The sequence below is a fragment of the Trichosurus vulpecula genome, chromosome 5 (genome assembly GCF_011100635.1).
Source record: "Trichosurus vulpecula isolate mTriVul1 chromosome 5, mTriVul1.pri, whole genome shotgun sequence".
Classification (NCBI taxonomy): Eukaryota; Metazoa; Chordata; class Mammalia; order Diprotodontia; family Phalangeridae; genus Trichosurus; species Trichosurus vulpecula.
The window spans coordinates 113572708-113590747 of NC_050577.1; the positions used below are offsets into that span (position 1 = coordinate 113572708).

The following is an 18040-nucleotide window of genomic DNA, read 5'->3' on the forward strand; positions in this document are numbered from 1 at the left end:
ACTCTCTTTTCTGGGTCTTCAGTCAATGTGGCTGTGGCACCTGCTGGAGCAGTTACCTGGCTTCATCTCCATGGGATTTGATTCTCAGGATGATGGCTGTGGATGCTGGGTTGGTAGAATTCCTGTTCCCAAGGTCCTTGGGCTCAGGGTCTTGGGCTATCTCTATCAGGTTCTGAGGGGAGGTGGTGGCCAAGGTAGTGGTGGTGGTTTTATTTGCATGGCACTTGCTGCTCCTGTCCCTCCCTCAGGGTGCCCCACTGCTTTCAGATAGGCTGGCCTGCCTGTCCTGTTAGCAGCAGTTGGTTGGCAGTTGACGGGCATAGTTGGCCCCTCAATATTGGTCCTGGTTGTGAGAGATGAAGCCACATTTTGATAGCTCCAGGCAGCCAGACCTAAATTTTGCATTCGAAAAAGTCACAGTTGTTTAAGGTCTACAGGCTTCCACATTAAGGAAATGTATCAGCAAGGCAATAAACACAACATCAACAATAATTGTAAATATGCCTATGTAGTTCTGTATTGGAAAATATGAGGCTCTCCATATAGAAGGCAGAAGAAGTAAAACATTTATTCAGACACCAGAGAACCAAATCCCATAACCAGTAAGTCCAACCCATCTAAGCAGCAACCAACTCCCAAAACCAGAAAGCATACTTTATCATAACAGCAAGGAACTTAAAACACATTATCAAAGCATGGAGCCTCGCCATCCCATTAGCCTTCCACCCCCCTGCTGAGGCCTTCCCACAAACACACTCACAGCACAGCTAGCACACCTTCTCTCTCTCCCTCAGCTCTAAATGCTCTGAGTATTTCCTGCTCCACTCTTTCCTGTTCCTCTCTTTCAGCAAGCTCCTCCTACCACATGTGACTTAGGCTTCCTGTGACATAAGCAGGTCACATGGGCCTATTAATGGATGGGGAAGATCTTTGAATTTACACTACCATTACAGGAAAACAGAGGGAGCAGGAGCCTTTTTCAAATGTACCTAGGCCACCTTTGAAAATATCAACCATGAGTATAAAGAATAAAAAGAAGACTTGGTAGAGTCTCTTTGGTGTTAGGCAATGCACTTAATTAGGGAGTCAGAAGAACCCTAGAGAGCGTTCTGTAAGTGGTAAGAGTGCACACACACGTGCATGCTGTCAATCCTTTCAGATTATTTGAACCCCAATAGTACCCAAAGCATTCAAACTGCTTTTGCTAAAGTCCCCCTTTCTGTGTCAGGAACTTCAAAGACCAGATAAGATTGACAAGGCTATCTTTTCTGTGGTGACTGAATGTCTGCAGCCAGAACAGTGGGGTAGAGACATTTACATCTTGTGATCATAATCTCTAAGTAACCCTCCGTTGTCAATTGCCTTGTTTACCTAAGAACTTCCTTTCTTTGATATGGGGATCATAAACTGCAGCTGAGATTGATTACTTAAACCTTGACTTTCTTGTTCAAGTCTATCAGATTCCACGATCATGTTCTGCTAGCTTCAAGGGAATAAACTATATGAATTTATATGTCACTTAGTCTGTCTCCTTTAGCCAAACTTTCAGGTTGACAGTGCACACACACACACACCCCCTCTCAGTAGCTACCAGGGTAACCAACCAACTTAGTATGGGCAAATAGGAAAAAGCTCAGCAGTTCCCCCATTTTCAGCTTCCCATGGGATAGCCCCATATGAATGTCCCACAGGCACGACAAAGTGAACATATCCACATCTCATTTCTCAAAGAACCTGCCCTTCCCCCAATTTTCTTTCTGATGACATCACCATCCTCCCAGGCCCATAATTAGAAGTCATCTTTGACTCTTCTCCCTTAAACCACATATCCAAAGAGCAACCAAGTGCTGTTCAATCTGCCTCTATCCAAATCATCTTTTCACTGCAAATACTCTAATTCAAGTTCTAATCTCTTTATGCCAAGTCTATTATAGTGCTATTATAACTGGTCTTCTTGCTTCCAGTCTCTCTACCTTGTAACCCACCCTTTATATTCCTGCTCTCCAGTGCCTTTCTCTGCTCATATCTCTACTTAAAAACTTTTAGTAGATCCTCAATGCTAAATAAAAAAATGAACTGCTGATCCTGGAACCCAAGGAGTTCCTCTATTTGGCCTTCAACCTACCTTTCTAGTCTTTTCTCCTTTGCCTTCCCCCTCCAGTCAAACTGGACTGCTCTCTTTCCCCCATTCTCATGATATCCTTTCTCATTGACTATTTACCATCTTCAGAACCTGGAATAGATTTTGCCCTCATTTCATTCTACTGAAATCCCTCTATTTCTTCAAGTCTCTATTCAGACACTACCTCCTTCATAAAATCTCAACTGATATCCCCAAATAAAGGTGATCCTTCCATTTCTCAGAGCTCCTAAATTGTTCCATTGCACTTACATCTAACATTCACATGTTGGAAGTTTCCTGAGCACAAGGTATATATTGCATCTATCTTTGTACGCCTACTACATAAGCACAGTGCCTTATACAAAATAAGTGCTTAATAAATGTTTGTTAATTATGGTGTGGTGAATTACCACAGATAGATTATTAATTTTCAAAGAAGCAGGATAACCAGAAAATCCATTTAATAATGAAACTATATTGAACACAACTTCATCATTTCTCTCTGGTTATTCAGAAACACAGAACTGTGGGTAATTAAAGGTCTAACCTCCACCCATTTATCATGCTTCCAGTAAGTGGTCATCCAGCTCAACTTGAAGACCTTCTGTGAAAGGGAAGTCACTACTTTGCAAGGTGGCTCATTCCATTCTAATTGCTAGGAAGCGTTTTCTTTATGTGGGACCAAATCTGCTTTGTGAAGGTCCTTCAAAAGCTTGCTGTGCCTTGGCGATATCACCATGAACATCAATTTTTATGGTATTGGTGAAATATGGGAAATGCTGTTTAATAGATATTCAATTGACAGAATGTCATATAAGCCAATTTTATTTTAACTGAAGCAACTATTCACAAGGTGAATTCTTGAAATTCTTTGGTATTTTGCACAACTTGCATCAATAGGAAAATGTAATCAAGTTTGAGATAATAAAATTACACTAGAATTAGTATAATTTGCACCTATGGGGATGGCCTTATGGCTTTGCTAACATAGGAGAATTTTTCTCTACTACTTCAGACTGGCAACTGAAGTTGTTTGCCAAAAATTCTGCAACTTTTAATGCACTACCTGGGACTCTGAGTAGTTAAATGACTTGTCCTCCAGGGTCACAAAGCTAGTCTGTGTCCTAAACTGAATTTGAACTTGGGTTTTCCCAGCTGGAGGCCAGCACCATTAACATGCTTTCTCTATCAATTACTAATTTGATTTAATGTTAATACGTTAAAATAATGGATTCTACTGAGAAGTTTGGTCAGGACTCACAAAGTTTAATCAAGGTGTAGGGAAAAGTAAAAAATATGAAAACTTATATACTACCAACAGCATAATCCGTTTTACAAAGCCCAGAAGGATCCATGCCATGGAGTTTCAAATCTAAGTGAAATGTACGACCAACTCCTAAGTGGATGGTCTCCAATCAAGAACACAAAAGGAACAACCAGCTGTGACTTAAAAACAACTTGTAGGAGATATTTGGAAAAACAAAAGTCAATTGAATCTCTTTAATTACTTAGATTTTTCTATAAAGATAAGATTTGCCCCTGCTCCTAATAGTCATGAAGGTTAGCATGGGTTGGAAAACCATTTCTACTAGACCACAATATTTAGCTAATGACAAGAAGAACCTAATCTGAAACAGACGGGAGGTAATATTATTTCCTTTATTTCCTAATACTGTTGAAGTGATTCAAGAGAACAATTGATACAACTTAAAATAAAAATCAGATTTAAGAAATTCACATTAATGTTTTTAAATGTAGGCTTTTTATGCAAAGGTGATACCCTTTGAAAGAGATAGTTGGTGCCTGTTAGCCACAAATAACGTGTAATTCCCCAGTCCTTTCTTAATCTAAACACCACAATAATTCATTATAGAATATCTACCAATATTACAAAGGGGGAAGAAATCTTAAGGCTGGCCGCCAGTTCAGTCCTAAAAATATTTTAAAATCATCATGAACATATCATCACATGGATCTTAGGAGATTTCTGCTCTCTGTGACATTTCATAGCAAGAAACAGCTGGGAAAATCATTTATAGCTATAGAGAAAACTGAAATGTCATTTTTTGAAGCTAAAAATAAATCACATTTTTCTTTTGAAAAGACAGAAGCTATTCAGAGAGTTATAAAGAGACTGATTGGGAGTACTAAAGGCACATGGAGCATTCTTTTGTAGGCATCTGGTTGGGGAAGATAAAGTTAGAATCAGTAGCCAGGTTAGATAGAGGGCTTGGGCATGAGCGAAGCAATTTTTTCCTCTTGAAGGCAGACATTTGGCACTGGCCTATTTTCGGCATTGTGGTATGGGAGGGAGGACAATTTTGGTGTTGGCACCTGGCTGGATGGTGGGTTGGTATCCGACGGGTCTTACTCTGAGCTTTTTCTCAGATGACTCAAATGAAGGTTTAGTTAACTGTTCTGTAAAAATGAAAACACAAACACATATTTAACCCCCATTGGTATATAGGATGAGGAAAATGAGAGTTATCCTAATCTGAAGGAATTCTAGATTATTTCAAAGCAAACTGTGAAGCATAAATAAAAACTGAGCTAAATAGCGATGAACACATGTGGAAGTCATCATGTACATGTAGGGATGGATTATTCCAGAGGGTATTTAGGCATTTGCTCAGAGGTAGGCTAAAGGGTTGCTCTCCTTCAGAAAGGAGATGTTAAGTTCCAATTTTTCACCACCTTTAGTTCTATCCCCTAAGGGCATCCAATGGAATGTGCCAATGCCCAGATCCCTTTTCTTTTCCCTCAACACCTCCCCCTCCTTCTAACCATTCTTCTAGAAACATGTACCTTCAAAGTCCTTTCTCAGAAAAGCACTAGCCCAGTGAGTAATATCGCCACCAGGGACATTTGTACAGGACTGGGAAGATCATAGAATCCCAGGATCTCAGAGGCAGAAGCAGCCCTTCTAATCCAGCCTCTACCTGGACAAGGATCCTTGACAAGGTGATGCTCCTCCAAGCCTCTTCCTGGGAAATCTCTAGGGAGGGTGAATGTATCAGCTCCCAGGGCAACCTCCTATTTCCACTTCTGAAAGCTATAATTAGGAGAAGTCGCCTTGCAATCTGAAATTGAATTTGCTGTTACTTCACCCTTTTATTCGTGAAGGTATGAGTTCTGATATACCTTTATAATTTGGAGAGTTATGAAAGGATTAAGGTCTATCTCAGGGGAGCAAGGAGGTACCTGAGTTTCAATGGGAAGAGAATACTCATAGATAACTAGGTTGATTTCAACAGCACTCCTGCTGGTAACTGAATTCTTGCTTTAGACCCTGGCTCAGGGGACAGACCAGAGTAACTTTCTTTCCATAAGGGTGTGGCAGAAAAGTATTAATTGGCAATCAAAGGCATCTGAGAACATCTTCCCGTGGTGAGAAAAGGTGGGAAGGCCACTGTCAATAAAATAAATCTTGTACAAGTTTATAGTTGAGCTAACAGATGTGGAAAATGGGCAGTTTGCAACCATATTTAGCCATTCAGACTGCCAGCAAAAATAACAAAGGACCGAAGAACCCACTTCTAGCAAAGATGGTGGGCAAAGTACGTCATCTGGTGACCCCTGAGAGAGTTCCTGTAAACTACCAGGAAGTAAACATGGATGTGTAAGGAGGAAAATAAACGTGTATGGAGCACCTACTACGTGCCAGGTACTATGCCAACTGCAAATATACATATATATATATATGTATATATATATATATACATATATATACATATATATATATATATATATGATTTCATCCTCACAACTGCCCTGGGAAGTATTATTTTTATCACTATCATGATCATTATCATTATCATTATTTCCATTTTATAGTTGAGGAAACTGAATTTAAGCCAATTGCCCAGGGTCACACAGCCAGGAAGTGTCTGTAGCTGGATTTGAACTCATTTCTTTCTGATTCTAGGCCCAGTGCTCTGTGCAATGTGGCACCGTCCCCCCCCCCCCCCGCCCAAGCTGACTCTGTAAAGAAGAGGGCATTCTTCATCCTAGAGAATAACATGTCTCTACTCTTCAGGTTATAATGGAAAAATTATGCCTTCTTTGAAAAAAAAATGGAAGAAGTATTTTAGAGAGAAAAGAAAGAAAAAAAGTTTCAGAAAGGAAAGGGGAATCACAAGCTGTATCAGAAGGTCAGAGGGCAGGGGACTATAATAAAAAGAAACAAAGGAAGGAGCACGTACTGAGCGCTCAAAGCTAAGTCATAGTGATAGGCACAAGGCTCTTCCTGAGAGGGCAGGACTGGAGCCTCCCAGGAGTATGTGGCTTCTTGGCCTTCAAGGGTTGTTGATGTTGATCCATGAGTGCCATCAGGCTCTTACCAGTAAAAGTTAGAGAAAGATGAAACAGGCAGTGATTGGTGACTGCTAAAGTTGACAAAAAAGCTCTTTGTAAACTTGATGGAAATAAAAAAGATGCCTGCTGTCTCCCTGGGGTACGTATCCCATATACCACTACCTACTTTTCTTGTGATTCACGTGCAGGCAAATGATCCCACCAAAGTATATCCAGAAAGCATTGCCATGGACCTCAAAGTCCTGAGTAAGGAACTGAAGATATTAGGGACATGGGTAGTGCTCTCATGACTGTCACCCAAATTTAAGGTAAGGGATTTAGAAGAGAAAATGAGAATGAAGATGTGAACAGGTGTCTGGGGTGGAAATCTCTCTAGAATAAAATTCTGAAGAATCCAAAAGAAATTTAATGGAGAGGGAAAAGGGGGAAATTATTTAAAGACTAATTGGAACTCACTGACCAATTCAAAATCTTAAAACAATGGAAACAAAGATAAATAACGAAACTTGAATGTAAGAGTGGTACAATCCTATCAGGAGAGTGTTGGGAGTGCTAACACCCAGAATGAGGGAGTTTGGTGATGAATGCTCAAGACACTAGGAAAAGGGCTCTTAAAAAAAAGTAAGATGTTAGAGGTCAGATGCAGATCAAGGAAGGGATAGAAACATTGACCAAGGTGAATGGGGACAATGGATGACTGCAAGAAAGCAGAACCACCCATTTTTTATTTTACTTTTATCTTCTAAGCAAAATGATCTTTGGACTGAGGAAGAGTGGACAAAAATGGCTGAGAGGGATTTGAAACCTGAGCTATTTGAAAAGATAGTGACAGTCTGTTACCAGGTCTGTATTGGTGATAGGTAAAAGTTACCAGGCTGAGGCGGACGGCATCTTAGAATACCATGAAAAGTGACAGAGAGAGATCTTTGAAAAATTATGGAGAATGAAAGAAAGGCTGTAGGAAGCAAGAAAGAATTAAAGAAATGCCGCCACTACTACCACACCACATTTTTCCCCCTACAAAGATGGAAACTAAAAATCCTTCAATTCCTGGGAAAATTCAAGAACGTATTAATAAAGAAATGTAAGTGGGGATCAAAATGAGGCAGACCAACCCTACCTTTTCTTCCTTTTCTGACTAAATAACTAGATTACTTACACAGAGTATCTGTAAGTCATAAATCAAAAGAATGTTGTATGCACAATATAACTATATTTCAGAAACATCTTTGACAAAACATCTCATGCTATCCTTACAAACAAAATGGTGAAAAGTGAGTTACGTGGAGACTTAAGTAAGCTATAACACAGTGGATTCAGCATGGGTTGAATGACTGGATCCAAAGAGACCAGTAATTGATGAATTAATGACAACTTGGACATTTAGAGTGAATTCCCCAATGGATCTGTCTTTGGCCCTGTCCTCCCCAACATTTTTATCAATGACATGGACATAAGCATAGATGTCATTGCTTGTCCGTTTTGCAGGTGACACAAAATTGGAAAGAATAGCTAAAATATTGGATGAGACATCAGGATCCCGAGAGATTTTGAAATGTTAAAACAATGGGCCAAATCTAATAAAATTAAATTTAATGAGGGCAAAGGTAAAGTTCTGTACTTTCCTTCAAATAATAAAGTCCACCAATAGGAGATGAATAGTCCATGAGAGCTTTTTACTGAACTACAAATTCAATACCAATCTTAGGGCAAGATGGCAGTTGAAGAAGCTAATTCAATTTCAGTCTGTATTAAGAAAGTCATAGTGTTCAGACCAAATGAATGCCAGTGTTACTGTACTGGTCAGACGACTGGAACATCATGTTTTTCCGTTGAGAATTACATTTTCAGAAGGACATTGACAAGGTACAGAGAGCATGTCCAAATGGGGCAACTAATACTGTTAGAAGGCCTTTGGATCATATCATACAAAGTTGGGTTGGAGCAACTGGGGATGGTTAGCTTAGGGAAATGAAGACTGTGAACAGTACTGTTCTTGTACTCAACAGTTCCATCTGCCGCCTCTGCACATTTTTACATCTTCATGCCTAGATTGTACTTCTTCCTTATCTCTGCCTCAGAATCTCTACCTTCCTTCGAGACTCATATCAGGCACCTTCTGGTTAGTCTTTCCTTGTCCCTCTATTAGCTAGTGTGCACTTCCTGTCTCCTCAGATTATTTGTATTATAGTTATTTTTGTACACGTTATACCTACCACCATTTGAATGGGAGTTCCTTGAGGATAGTGACTATTTTGTTTAGGGTTTTCCATCCCCAACACTTGTCATCATTCCTTGAACATAGTAGAAATTTAATGAATATTTGTTGAATTGAATCTTGCCTCTAACACTCATTATCTGTACGATCGTGAATAACAGAACCTCTCTGAGCATCAATTTCCACATCCATAAAATGGGGATGATAATACCTGCAGAACATAGCTCCCAGAGCTGTTGCCACATCCAATGACATAACACAGATAATGTGCTTCGTGAACCTTAAAGAGCTATACAAACACCAACTGTAATCGCTACTTTTGCAGCCGGGAAAGGGTTGCCAAGTACTTTCATCTCACAAAAGTAAGTCGGCCAAATCAAATCACAGGTCTAGATGTTTTCCCCCAAAATGATACGGTCAATTTAATCTTTTCTAAAATTCTTCAGTGCTCAATGGCCTTCTACTATCTTCTTGAAGAAAGCATTCCTCATATACAAGCTCAAGGCTTTCAAGTAGTCTACCACAATGGTATCAAACTCAAGTAGAAATGGGACCACTAAACTGTACATAAAGAACCCCGCAGGTCACATAGTTAATGTGGTTTTCTAAATGACTATGTTCGATCATATTTTTATTTATTTTGTTAAACATTTCCCAATTACATTCTAATCTGGTTTGGGCAACACTGGGAGCATTACCAGCAGCAACCTGACCCAAATGCTGAGTGTTTCGACACCTCTGGTCTAAAAGTCTTTGGCCTCTTCCATTTCTTAATCCTAAGCAGTATTATGTATTTTGTTGTCCTTCCAAGTCCATCTTTGTATTAAAGTTTATAATGATCAATGTGTATGTTGAATTGGTTAGGAAGATTTTGTAAATCTTGTAAATTCATAGAATTTAGCTACATCTGGTTCCTCCAAAAGAGATGGATGCTGGCACATAAGATGTAATCATCTTCATGGTAGTCTTTTCTTTTTTCTTTTTCTTTCTTTTTGATTTGCATTTCTTTTTTTTAAATTTATTTAATATATTTAGTTTTCAGCATTGATTTTCACAAAAGTTTGAATTACAAATTTTTTCCCCTTTTCTACCCTCCCCCCACTCCAAGATGGTATATATTCTGGTTGCCCCATTCCCCAGTCAGCCCTCCCATCTGTCACCCCACTCCACTCCCATCCCCCTTTCCCTTCTTCTGTTGTAGGGCAAGATAAATTTCTATGCCCCATTGCCTGTGTATCTTATTTCCTAGTTGCATGAAAAAATTTTTTGTTGTTGTTGTCTTTGAACGTCTGTTTTTAAAACTTTGAGTTCCAAATTCTCTCCCCTCTTCCCTCCCCACCAACCCTCCCTAAGAAGGCAAGCAATTCAACATAGGCCACATGCGTATCATTATGTCAAACCCTTCCACAATACTCATGTTGTGAAAGATTAACTGTGTTTTGCTCCTTCCTAACCTATCCCCCTTTACTGAATTTTCTCCCTTGACCCTGTCCCTTTTTGTAAATGTTTGTTTTTGATTACCTCCTCCCCCCGTCTGCCCTCCCTTCTATCATCCCCCCTTTTTTATCTTCTTCCACCTTCTTTCCAGTGGGGTAAGATACCCCATTGAGTGTGTATGGTATTCCCTCCTCAGGTCAAATCCGATGAGAGCAAGATTTACTCATTCCCCCTCACCTGCCCCCTCTTCCCTTCCTACAGAACCACTTTTTCTTGCCACTTTTATGCGACATAATTTATCCCATTCTATCTCTCCCTTTCTCCCTCTCTCAATATATTCCTCTCTTATCCCTTAAATTGATTTTATTTTTTTAGATATCATCCCTTCATATTCAACTCACCCTGTGTCCTTTGTGTGTGTGTGTGTGTATATGTATATATATATATATACCTACATATATACATACACACACATGTATACGTATGTATACACATACACACACACATATATATATGTATATATATATGCATATTCCTTTCAGCTACTATGCTATTGAGGTCTCATGAATCATACACATCATCTTTCTATGTAGGAATGTAAACAAAACAGTTCAACTTTAGAAAGTCCCTTGTGATTTCTCTTTCTTATTTACCTTTTCATGCTTCTCTTGATTGCTGTGTTTGAAAGTCAAATTTTCTATTCAGCTCTGGTCTTTTCACTGAGAAAGCTTGAAAGTCCTCTATTTTATTGAAAATCCATATTTTGCCTTGGAGCATGATACTCAGTTTTGCTGGGTAGGTGATTCTTGGTTTTAATCCTAGCTCCATTGACCTCCGGAATATCATATTCCAAGCCCTTTGGTCCCTTAATGTGGAAGCTGCCGGATCCTGTGTTATCCTGATTGTTTTTCCACAATATTCAAATTGTTTCTTTCTGGCTGCTTGCGGTGTTTTCTCCCTGACCTGGGAGCTCTGGAATTTGGCTACAATGTTCCTAGGAGTTTTCTTTTTGGGATCTAGTTGAAGAGGCGATCGGTGGATTCTTTCAATTTCTATTTTACCCTCTGGCTCTAGAATATCAGGACAGTTCTCCTTGATAATTTCTTGAAAGATGATATCTAGGCTCTTTTTTTGATCATGGCTTTCAGATAGTCCAATAATTTTAAAATTATCTCTCCTGGATCTATTTTCTAGGTCAGTGGTTTTTCCAGTGAAATATTTGACATTGTCTTCCATTTTTTCATTCCTTTGGTTCTGTTTTATAATATCTTGATTTCTCATCAAGTCACTAGCTTCCACTTGCTCCAATCTCATTTTTAAGGTAGTATTTTTTTCAGTGGTCTTTTGGACCTCCTTTTCCATTTGGCTAATTCTGCCTTTCAAGGCATTCTTCTCCTCATTGGCTCTTTGGAGCTCTTTTGCCATTTGAGTTAGTCTATTTTTTAAAGTGTTGTTTTCTTCAATATTTTTTTCAGTATTTTTTTGGGTCTCCTTTAGCAAGTCATTGACTTGTTTTTCATGGTTTTCTTGCATCATTCTCATTTCTCATCCTGATTTTTCCTCTACTTCTCTAACTTGCTTTTCCAACTCCTTTTTGAGCTTTTCTATGGCCTGGGACCAGTTCATGTTTTTCTTGGAGGCTTTTGGTGTAGGCTCTTGGACTTTGTTGACTTCTTCAGGCTGTATGTTTTGGTCTTCTTTGTCACCAAAGAAGGATTCCAAAGTCTGAGACTGAATCTGGGTGTGTTTTCGCTGCCTGGCCATGTTCCCAGCCAACTTACCTGACCCCTGAGTTTTTCGTCGGGGTATGATTGCTTGTAGAGCAAAGAGTACTCTGTTCCAAGCTTGAGGGGATGCGCTGTTGATTTCAGAGCTATTTCTATATAGCCAGCTCTGCCATACCAGCACTCCTCCTTCCTCAAGAACCACCAACCTGGACCTGATGCAAATCTTCAGCAGGCTCTGCACTCCTGCTCTGATCCGCCACTTAATTCCTCCCACCACATGGACCTGGGGCCAGAAGTAACTGCAGCTGCACCTCCCCCGCTGCCCCTGGGGCAGTGGCCTAACCGTGAACTCTGTCCTCCACAGCTTTTCCCACTAACCTTCTTTGTTGTCTTTGATGTTTGTGGGTTGAGGAGTCTGGTAACTGCCACAGCTCACTGATTCAGGGTGCTAGGGCCTGTTCTGCCCGGCTCCTGGTCTGGTTGGTCCTGCTGCCTCCCACGCTGAGCTCTGCTCCCCCCCACTCTGTGCACAATAGACCTCATCCAGCGACCATCCAGGCTGTCCTGGGCTGGATCCCTGCTTCCCTCTGCTATTTTGTGGGTTCTGCAGTTCTAGAATTTGTTCAGAGCCATTATTTATGGGCTTTTGGAGGGACATGGTGGGGAGCTCACGCAAGTCCCTGCTTTCCAGCTGCCATCTTGACTCTACCCCCGCAAGTCCCATGGTAGTCTTTTCACTACACCCTGCAAGACAAAATGACCCAGTTTGTCCCATGATAGGATGCTTCTTGTCGCCTTTCGGTATATGTATGATGAAACCAATTCAACCAAGTCCTTTATTTGCCACTACAAGGAGAACTTGTGATCCATATTTTCATTTAGCCATGCCTTCTTGGTTCAATTCTATTTAATTCAACAAACACTTGTGTCTAGTCTGTTCAAGGAAGTGTGCTAGATTTTAGGCATACAAAGACAAAAAAGTTCCTTCCCTCAAGGAGCATTTATTCTATTTTTTGTCTTTTTATCTTCTTCATAGTAACAATTCCAATATCAACATGATTAAGACCTGACAGCAGTATATGAACTCAGTCATTGCACTGTGGTTAATGTCTCAAGATTTTCTAAAACCTGTATGATTCTTAGTACCTTCTTCCTCCTTTTCATCATTCTGCCACCTTCCCTACCCAAGTGGAAAGGGGGAAGGGATCCACAGGGTTGAGGGAAATCATGTATTTTTCTTTGTTTCATAGGTTATTATGGTCAAATAATTCATTGCTTAGTGACCAACTTACTGGTGTCAGGCTTCTCAATACTGAGCTGGGTTGCTTTTCAGAAAGGAGACATGGTGTGTTTGTTACCAGGTCTGTACTCTAAGCTTTTCCATAATGGTTGAAACTGCCAGAGCTTTCACCCCAAGGGCACAGGCTTCAAGGACTCAAGATTACTTCCATGCCGTGATGAATAACAGAAAGAACTTACGCAGGAGCATTTACTTACTCAGTCTTTTATCAAACAGATGGGGAAAATACAAAGATAAATAAGATAGCACCTTTTCTCAAGGAGCTTAAAATCTAATGAGTGAAAAGATAAATAATATATACATATCATATGTAGTATATAATACAGATCTGAATGTGATAAATACATCAAATAAAAATGCATGTAAAATGCTGAAAGGCACTATATAAATATAAGTAATTATCAGAGCACAAAGGACCATGAGATCAGACGAAGGACAAACCACTATTGACTAGTGGGATCAAGGAAGTCTTCAAGGAGGAGATGATATTTGAAAAAGGTATGAAAGGATGGGTAGAGATGATACAAGAGCTCATCAGAAACATGGAAGCCAGAGATGGTGACATACCCAGATGGACTGGAGGGTGGTATACATGAGGGGAAGTATAGGAGAAGTTTGGAAAGGTGGGCTGTAGCTAGGTGATGGAAGGCCTTGAATATCAGGCTAAAACATTGGGGTTTCATTTCCTAGACAATGGAAAGCCATAGACGGCATTGAATCACATAGTGACACATGTTGAGCCATTCCTTAAGAAGATTGATCTGCCTGGCCTTTGCTGAGTGTAGATCTAGTAAATAAGACCTCCAAAATACGTATCTATTCCCCCTGATTATTTATTCTATCATTGAGCACAGTGCCTGGCACATATCGCAAGTGCTTAAGGTTTATTAACTGACTGACTTAATAATTACCAGCAGCATTCAGCCCCTGATTTATCTTTTTAGCTTTTGAAACATACTTTCATATTTTATGTTTCACTTGAAACATACATTTGAATTTTAAAAGTTCAAAGGAAAATTATCACGTGAGATGTAATTCATACCTTTTGTTGCTTCTACTGTAAGATAAGCTTTGGATAGATCTGATTTTATAGGACTTTGGGAATCCAGAGTTAAGTATTGTGTCTCTTTAGGAAAATGGGCCAATGATAATGTAGGAGCTCTAGACATGATATACGATTCTCTGTAACTAAAAAAGAAAAAAGAAAAATTAATGCCTTTACATTGAGTTAATTTATTCATTCAACAAACATTTATTAAACACCTATTATATGCCAAGCCCTGATAATCTTTGGATATATGGAGACAAAACTGAAATGGCCAAAGAGTTCATATTCTATTGGGGGAAAGCAACATTTTCAGATACAAAGATAGGGATCAGACTTGAGATTTCATTGGTGTAAGGAACTTCCAGGGGAAGACACATCTACCAATGCAGGTCAGTACTATCTTTGCAAACTTATGATCGGAGAGAGTTGCCTAGAGAACTGATAGGTTAAGAGACTCACCCAGGGTCATACAGCCTGTAGGTGTCAGAAACAGTACTCGAACCCAGGTCTTTCTGGTCCAAGGTCAGATCTCTAACCATTATGTCACACTGCCCCTCAGTATAGAGGCACCATATAAGATTGAATTTATTTTGTATTTGCTTAGATACAAAGTAAACACAAGGTAATTTGGGAGAGAGGGGAGCTCACAACTGGAGCAATTAGAAAAGCCTTTGTAGAGCATTTGAGTAGTGCTTTTAAGAGGCAAAGGTCAACCTTGCTGAATAATGAATGGATGGATGTTTATTTGTGGGAAGGCCCTTGGTGCAGTGGATAGAGTGCAGGGCCTGCAGTCAGGAAGAACTAAGTTCAAATGTGGCCTCAGACACTTACTAGCTGTGTGACCCTGGGCAAGTCACTTAACCCAGTTTGCCTCAATTCTCTCATCTGTAAAATGAGCTGGAAAAAGAAATGGCAAAGCACTATATCTTTGCCAAGAAAACCCCAAATGGAGTCATGAAGAGTCAGGCACGCCGGAAATGATCAAAAAACAACAATGTTTATTTGTAACTGGAAAGAGAAAAATTAACACGTACAAATCTGTGTTCTCATCACCCTAAAACTGGTTAACTTGAACACAGCAATGCCTGTGTTGCAGAAAGCAGCCCTGTCGACTTCAGTTACTTAGGTATTGCAAGGCCATTTAGTGGCCACGATTTCAAAAAAAAAAAAAATAAGCACCTGTTTGAAGGATACTACGTAGAATAAATTATATTACACTCCCCTCTGCCAGCTAAGGAGCAAGAGAGTCTGTCTCGGAAGATGCCAACGTGGACAGAGACAAGTAGGAGGATCTAAGCCACACCCTACAAATGGGCGTGTTTATTGCTCTGGTGCCCGATGTGTCCACTCCCACTTGACTTCACTGAGGAGGCGAGATTTCAGGGAACTGAGGTCATTTGTTGGCCTATATGACTCCGGGGAAGAGGTTCAAAGGGAGAGAGGATAGCCTGAAGAATGGTGGAGAGTGGTCTGGAGGAGGAGATGAGAGAATGTGGCTGCCCAGGGGCCTCGGGGGAAGCTCGGGGTTTAATACGAGATGGAACAATGGGAAGCAGAACATTTCATTTTACAGTAAGACTAACACGCTATAACCATTTCCCACCAGTTGATGAGGGCACAGTCTCTGGGAGCCCCCTTGAACTGTCCTTGAATCTTCCAACTGGATCTGGCCTTCCTCTAAGGCCACAAGCCTCGCATTATCATTAGGCCCAAATCTCTACCTAGCCTCGCCCTTTATTGTGCAGCTAGTTCCCCACCCTTGATATATCAGTATCCATGCCTTCAGCTACTTCCCATCCTTAATTCCATTCTCTAGGTTCCTGGACTCTGACCCCACCTTATCCTCCTTAGACTTCCCCTCAAGACCTTCCCTAAACCCCTCCTCTAGTCACCCCAGACCACCCCTCAATCCCTCCTACAATCTTTGTGTATATAGTCTCCATCTTGCCTCCATGAAGGGGCTCAGATTCAATTTAATTCAGTAGGTTGAATCTGGCCCGCTTGTAGAAACAGGCATCACAAACGGGGGGATTTCTTAAGACAGCCCATTATGGTGAATCCCCAAAATTCACCCTTGGGCTGTCTTTTACAAAATTGGAAAAAATTTAAGTTCTTTAAAGAACTTAAAAGGAAAAAGCTGGTTTCTCTTTTCCCTTGGCTGAGAAGGCTTCAGTCGAATTCTTTCGGCAGGACCCGGCGTGTAGGTATTTTGGGGCCTCGGCGGTCACCCCTAGAAACATAAGGTTCCTTACCATCATCATTTACAAATAACCTCTTCACAGTCAGTCCTTCACTTTGGGAGGTAGGCTGGTGCCATAGAAAGAACGCCGGCTGGAGAGGCCGAGGATCCAGGTTCCAATCCTGTTTCCATCACTTAGCATTCCAGCGAGCGTGGGCTAGTTGTTCGGCTTCTCTGGGACTCCTCTCTCCTCTGTAAAATGATGTGGGGGGAGGGGTTGGGGGGTGACTCAGACGAGTCTCTTCCACTCCAAGATTTAGGACACGGAAGACGCTCAGCCTCGAGGCCGCCCAAGTCTCTGTGCTTCGGCTGAGTTGTTAAACCATAACTAGATGCTCGGCGCTTTATGAAGCTCGCCTCAGGAGGAGCGCGCCCCGCTCACAGCCACCACGAACGATCAGACTCTTCTGGAGCGCGGAGAACGCCCCGGGGTCAGGAGAGCCGTGGCAGCCGGCGAGGCCCCTCTCTCCATCTCAGGTTTCTCGTCAGCAACGATAAGGAGGCTTGTTAACTAGCATGGAACACCTACCGTGTGACCGGCGGGGCGCTCAGTGCTTTACAATCATCTCATCTGATCTTCGCAGCAATCTTGGGAAGCCGGTAATAATATTATCCCCATTTTACAGAGGGGGAAACTGAAGCCAACGGAGGTTAAGTGACCTACCCAGAGTCACGAGTATCCGAGGTCAAATTTGAACTCAGGACTTCCTGACTCCAGGCCCATAGCTCCGTTCACTGCGCCGCCTAGCTGCCCAACTCCTGGAGTCCCCTACATCACTTACACCTAGAGTTACAGCATTACCTATCTAGCAAAATGTAACAGATGTTAGGTTAGCGTATATTCCGTAGAGCAATTCTGATTTTCAACGTCATTAAGTGAGTCCATGGAAACGTGATTTCGGGTGAAACAATATTGTAAAAGGGTAGGTAGTTTTATAGCAACAATGTCACAGATGGAAGTAACATTCCTGGGAAACCAACATTAGGAGAACAAAGCGAAAAAGTGGCATTCAAAGAGAACTGAGGCTGTGACGGAATCGGACTGGTTGGGGGGGCCTGTGTGGAGAAATTGGCAAACCTGGTGTCCCAAATCATCCGAGACATTCCTGAGTTTCTTCTGTCTTTTCTCCGTCTTGTCCTGGTCAGGCCCATCGCTGTCATTCAGCTTTTCTTCTACTACTATTCACTGCCACTTCTGTCTTCTATTTGCCATTCCCTTTCTCCTTTTCTTGGTGCTTAGTTCGTTTCTCACTGTTCTCCTCTCCCTGGCCTTTCTTCCATGTTGCCCTCATGTTCCCAGCTAGTCTGTTCTTTGGGTTAGCAAACTGACTACGTGTCTAGTGTGTGTGGGTGGGGGTGGGGGGAGAAATCATTACTGTGGCATAAGGAAGACAGGGCAGAGTTGGTCAAGTCTGATGTCCTCGGAGGTTCCTAAGTGCCTCCTTGAGGCTTATGGAAGCTTCGATGCTGTTTACATGACCCAGTGACGCAAGTGGTCCAGGAGTAGATGTGGAATGGAAAGAAATTCACCCCCTGACCACAACAACCCTGCCAGGAGTAAGGTTGGGGTATTTTCCTTTGAAGAGGAAGGATGAGTTCAGAAGAAAAGTTTGGTTGGGGTAATCTCACGATGAC

The 18040-nt window shown here is 41.2% G+C and overlaps 1 protein-coding gene across 1 annotated transcript in view; it reads right to left on the bottom strand.

The window, feature by feature from the left end:
* Positions 1–4406: 4406 nt before the first annotated feature.
* Positions 4407–18040, bottom strand: part of LRGUK (leucine rich repeats and guanylate kinase domain containing) — a 116537-nt gene continuing 102903 nt past the window's right edge. The window contains exons 19-20 of the mRNA XM_036761412.1: positions 14161–14306; positions 4407–4540 (exon numbers count right to left, since the gene is read on the bottom strand). Of these exons, the coding sequence (XP_036617307.1) occupies positions 4407–4540; positions 14161–14306 (280 nt within the window). The remainder of the gene's footprint in view (positions 4541–14160; positions 14307–18040) is intronic.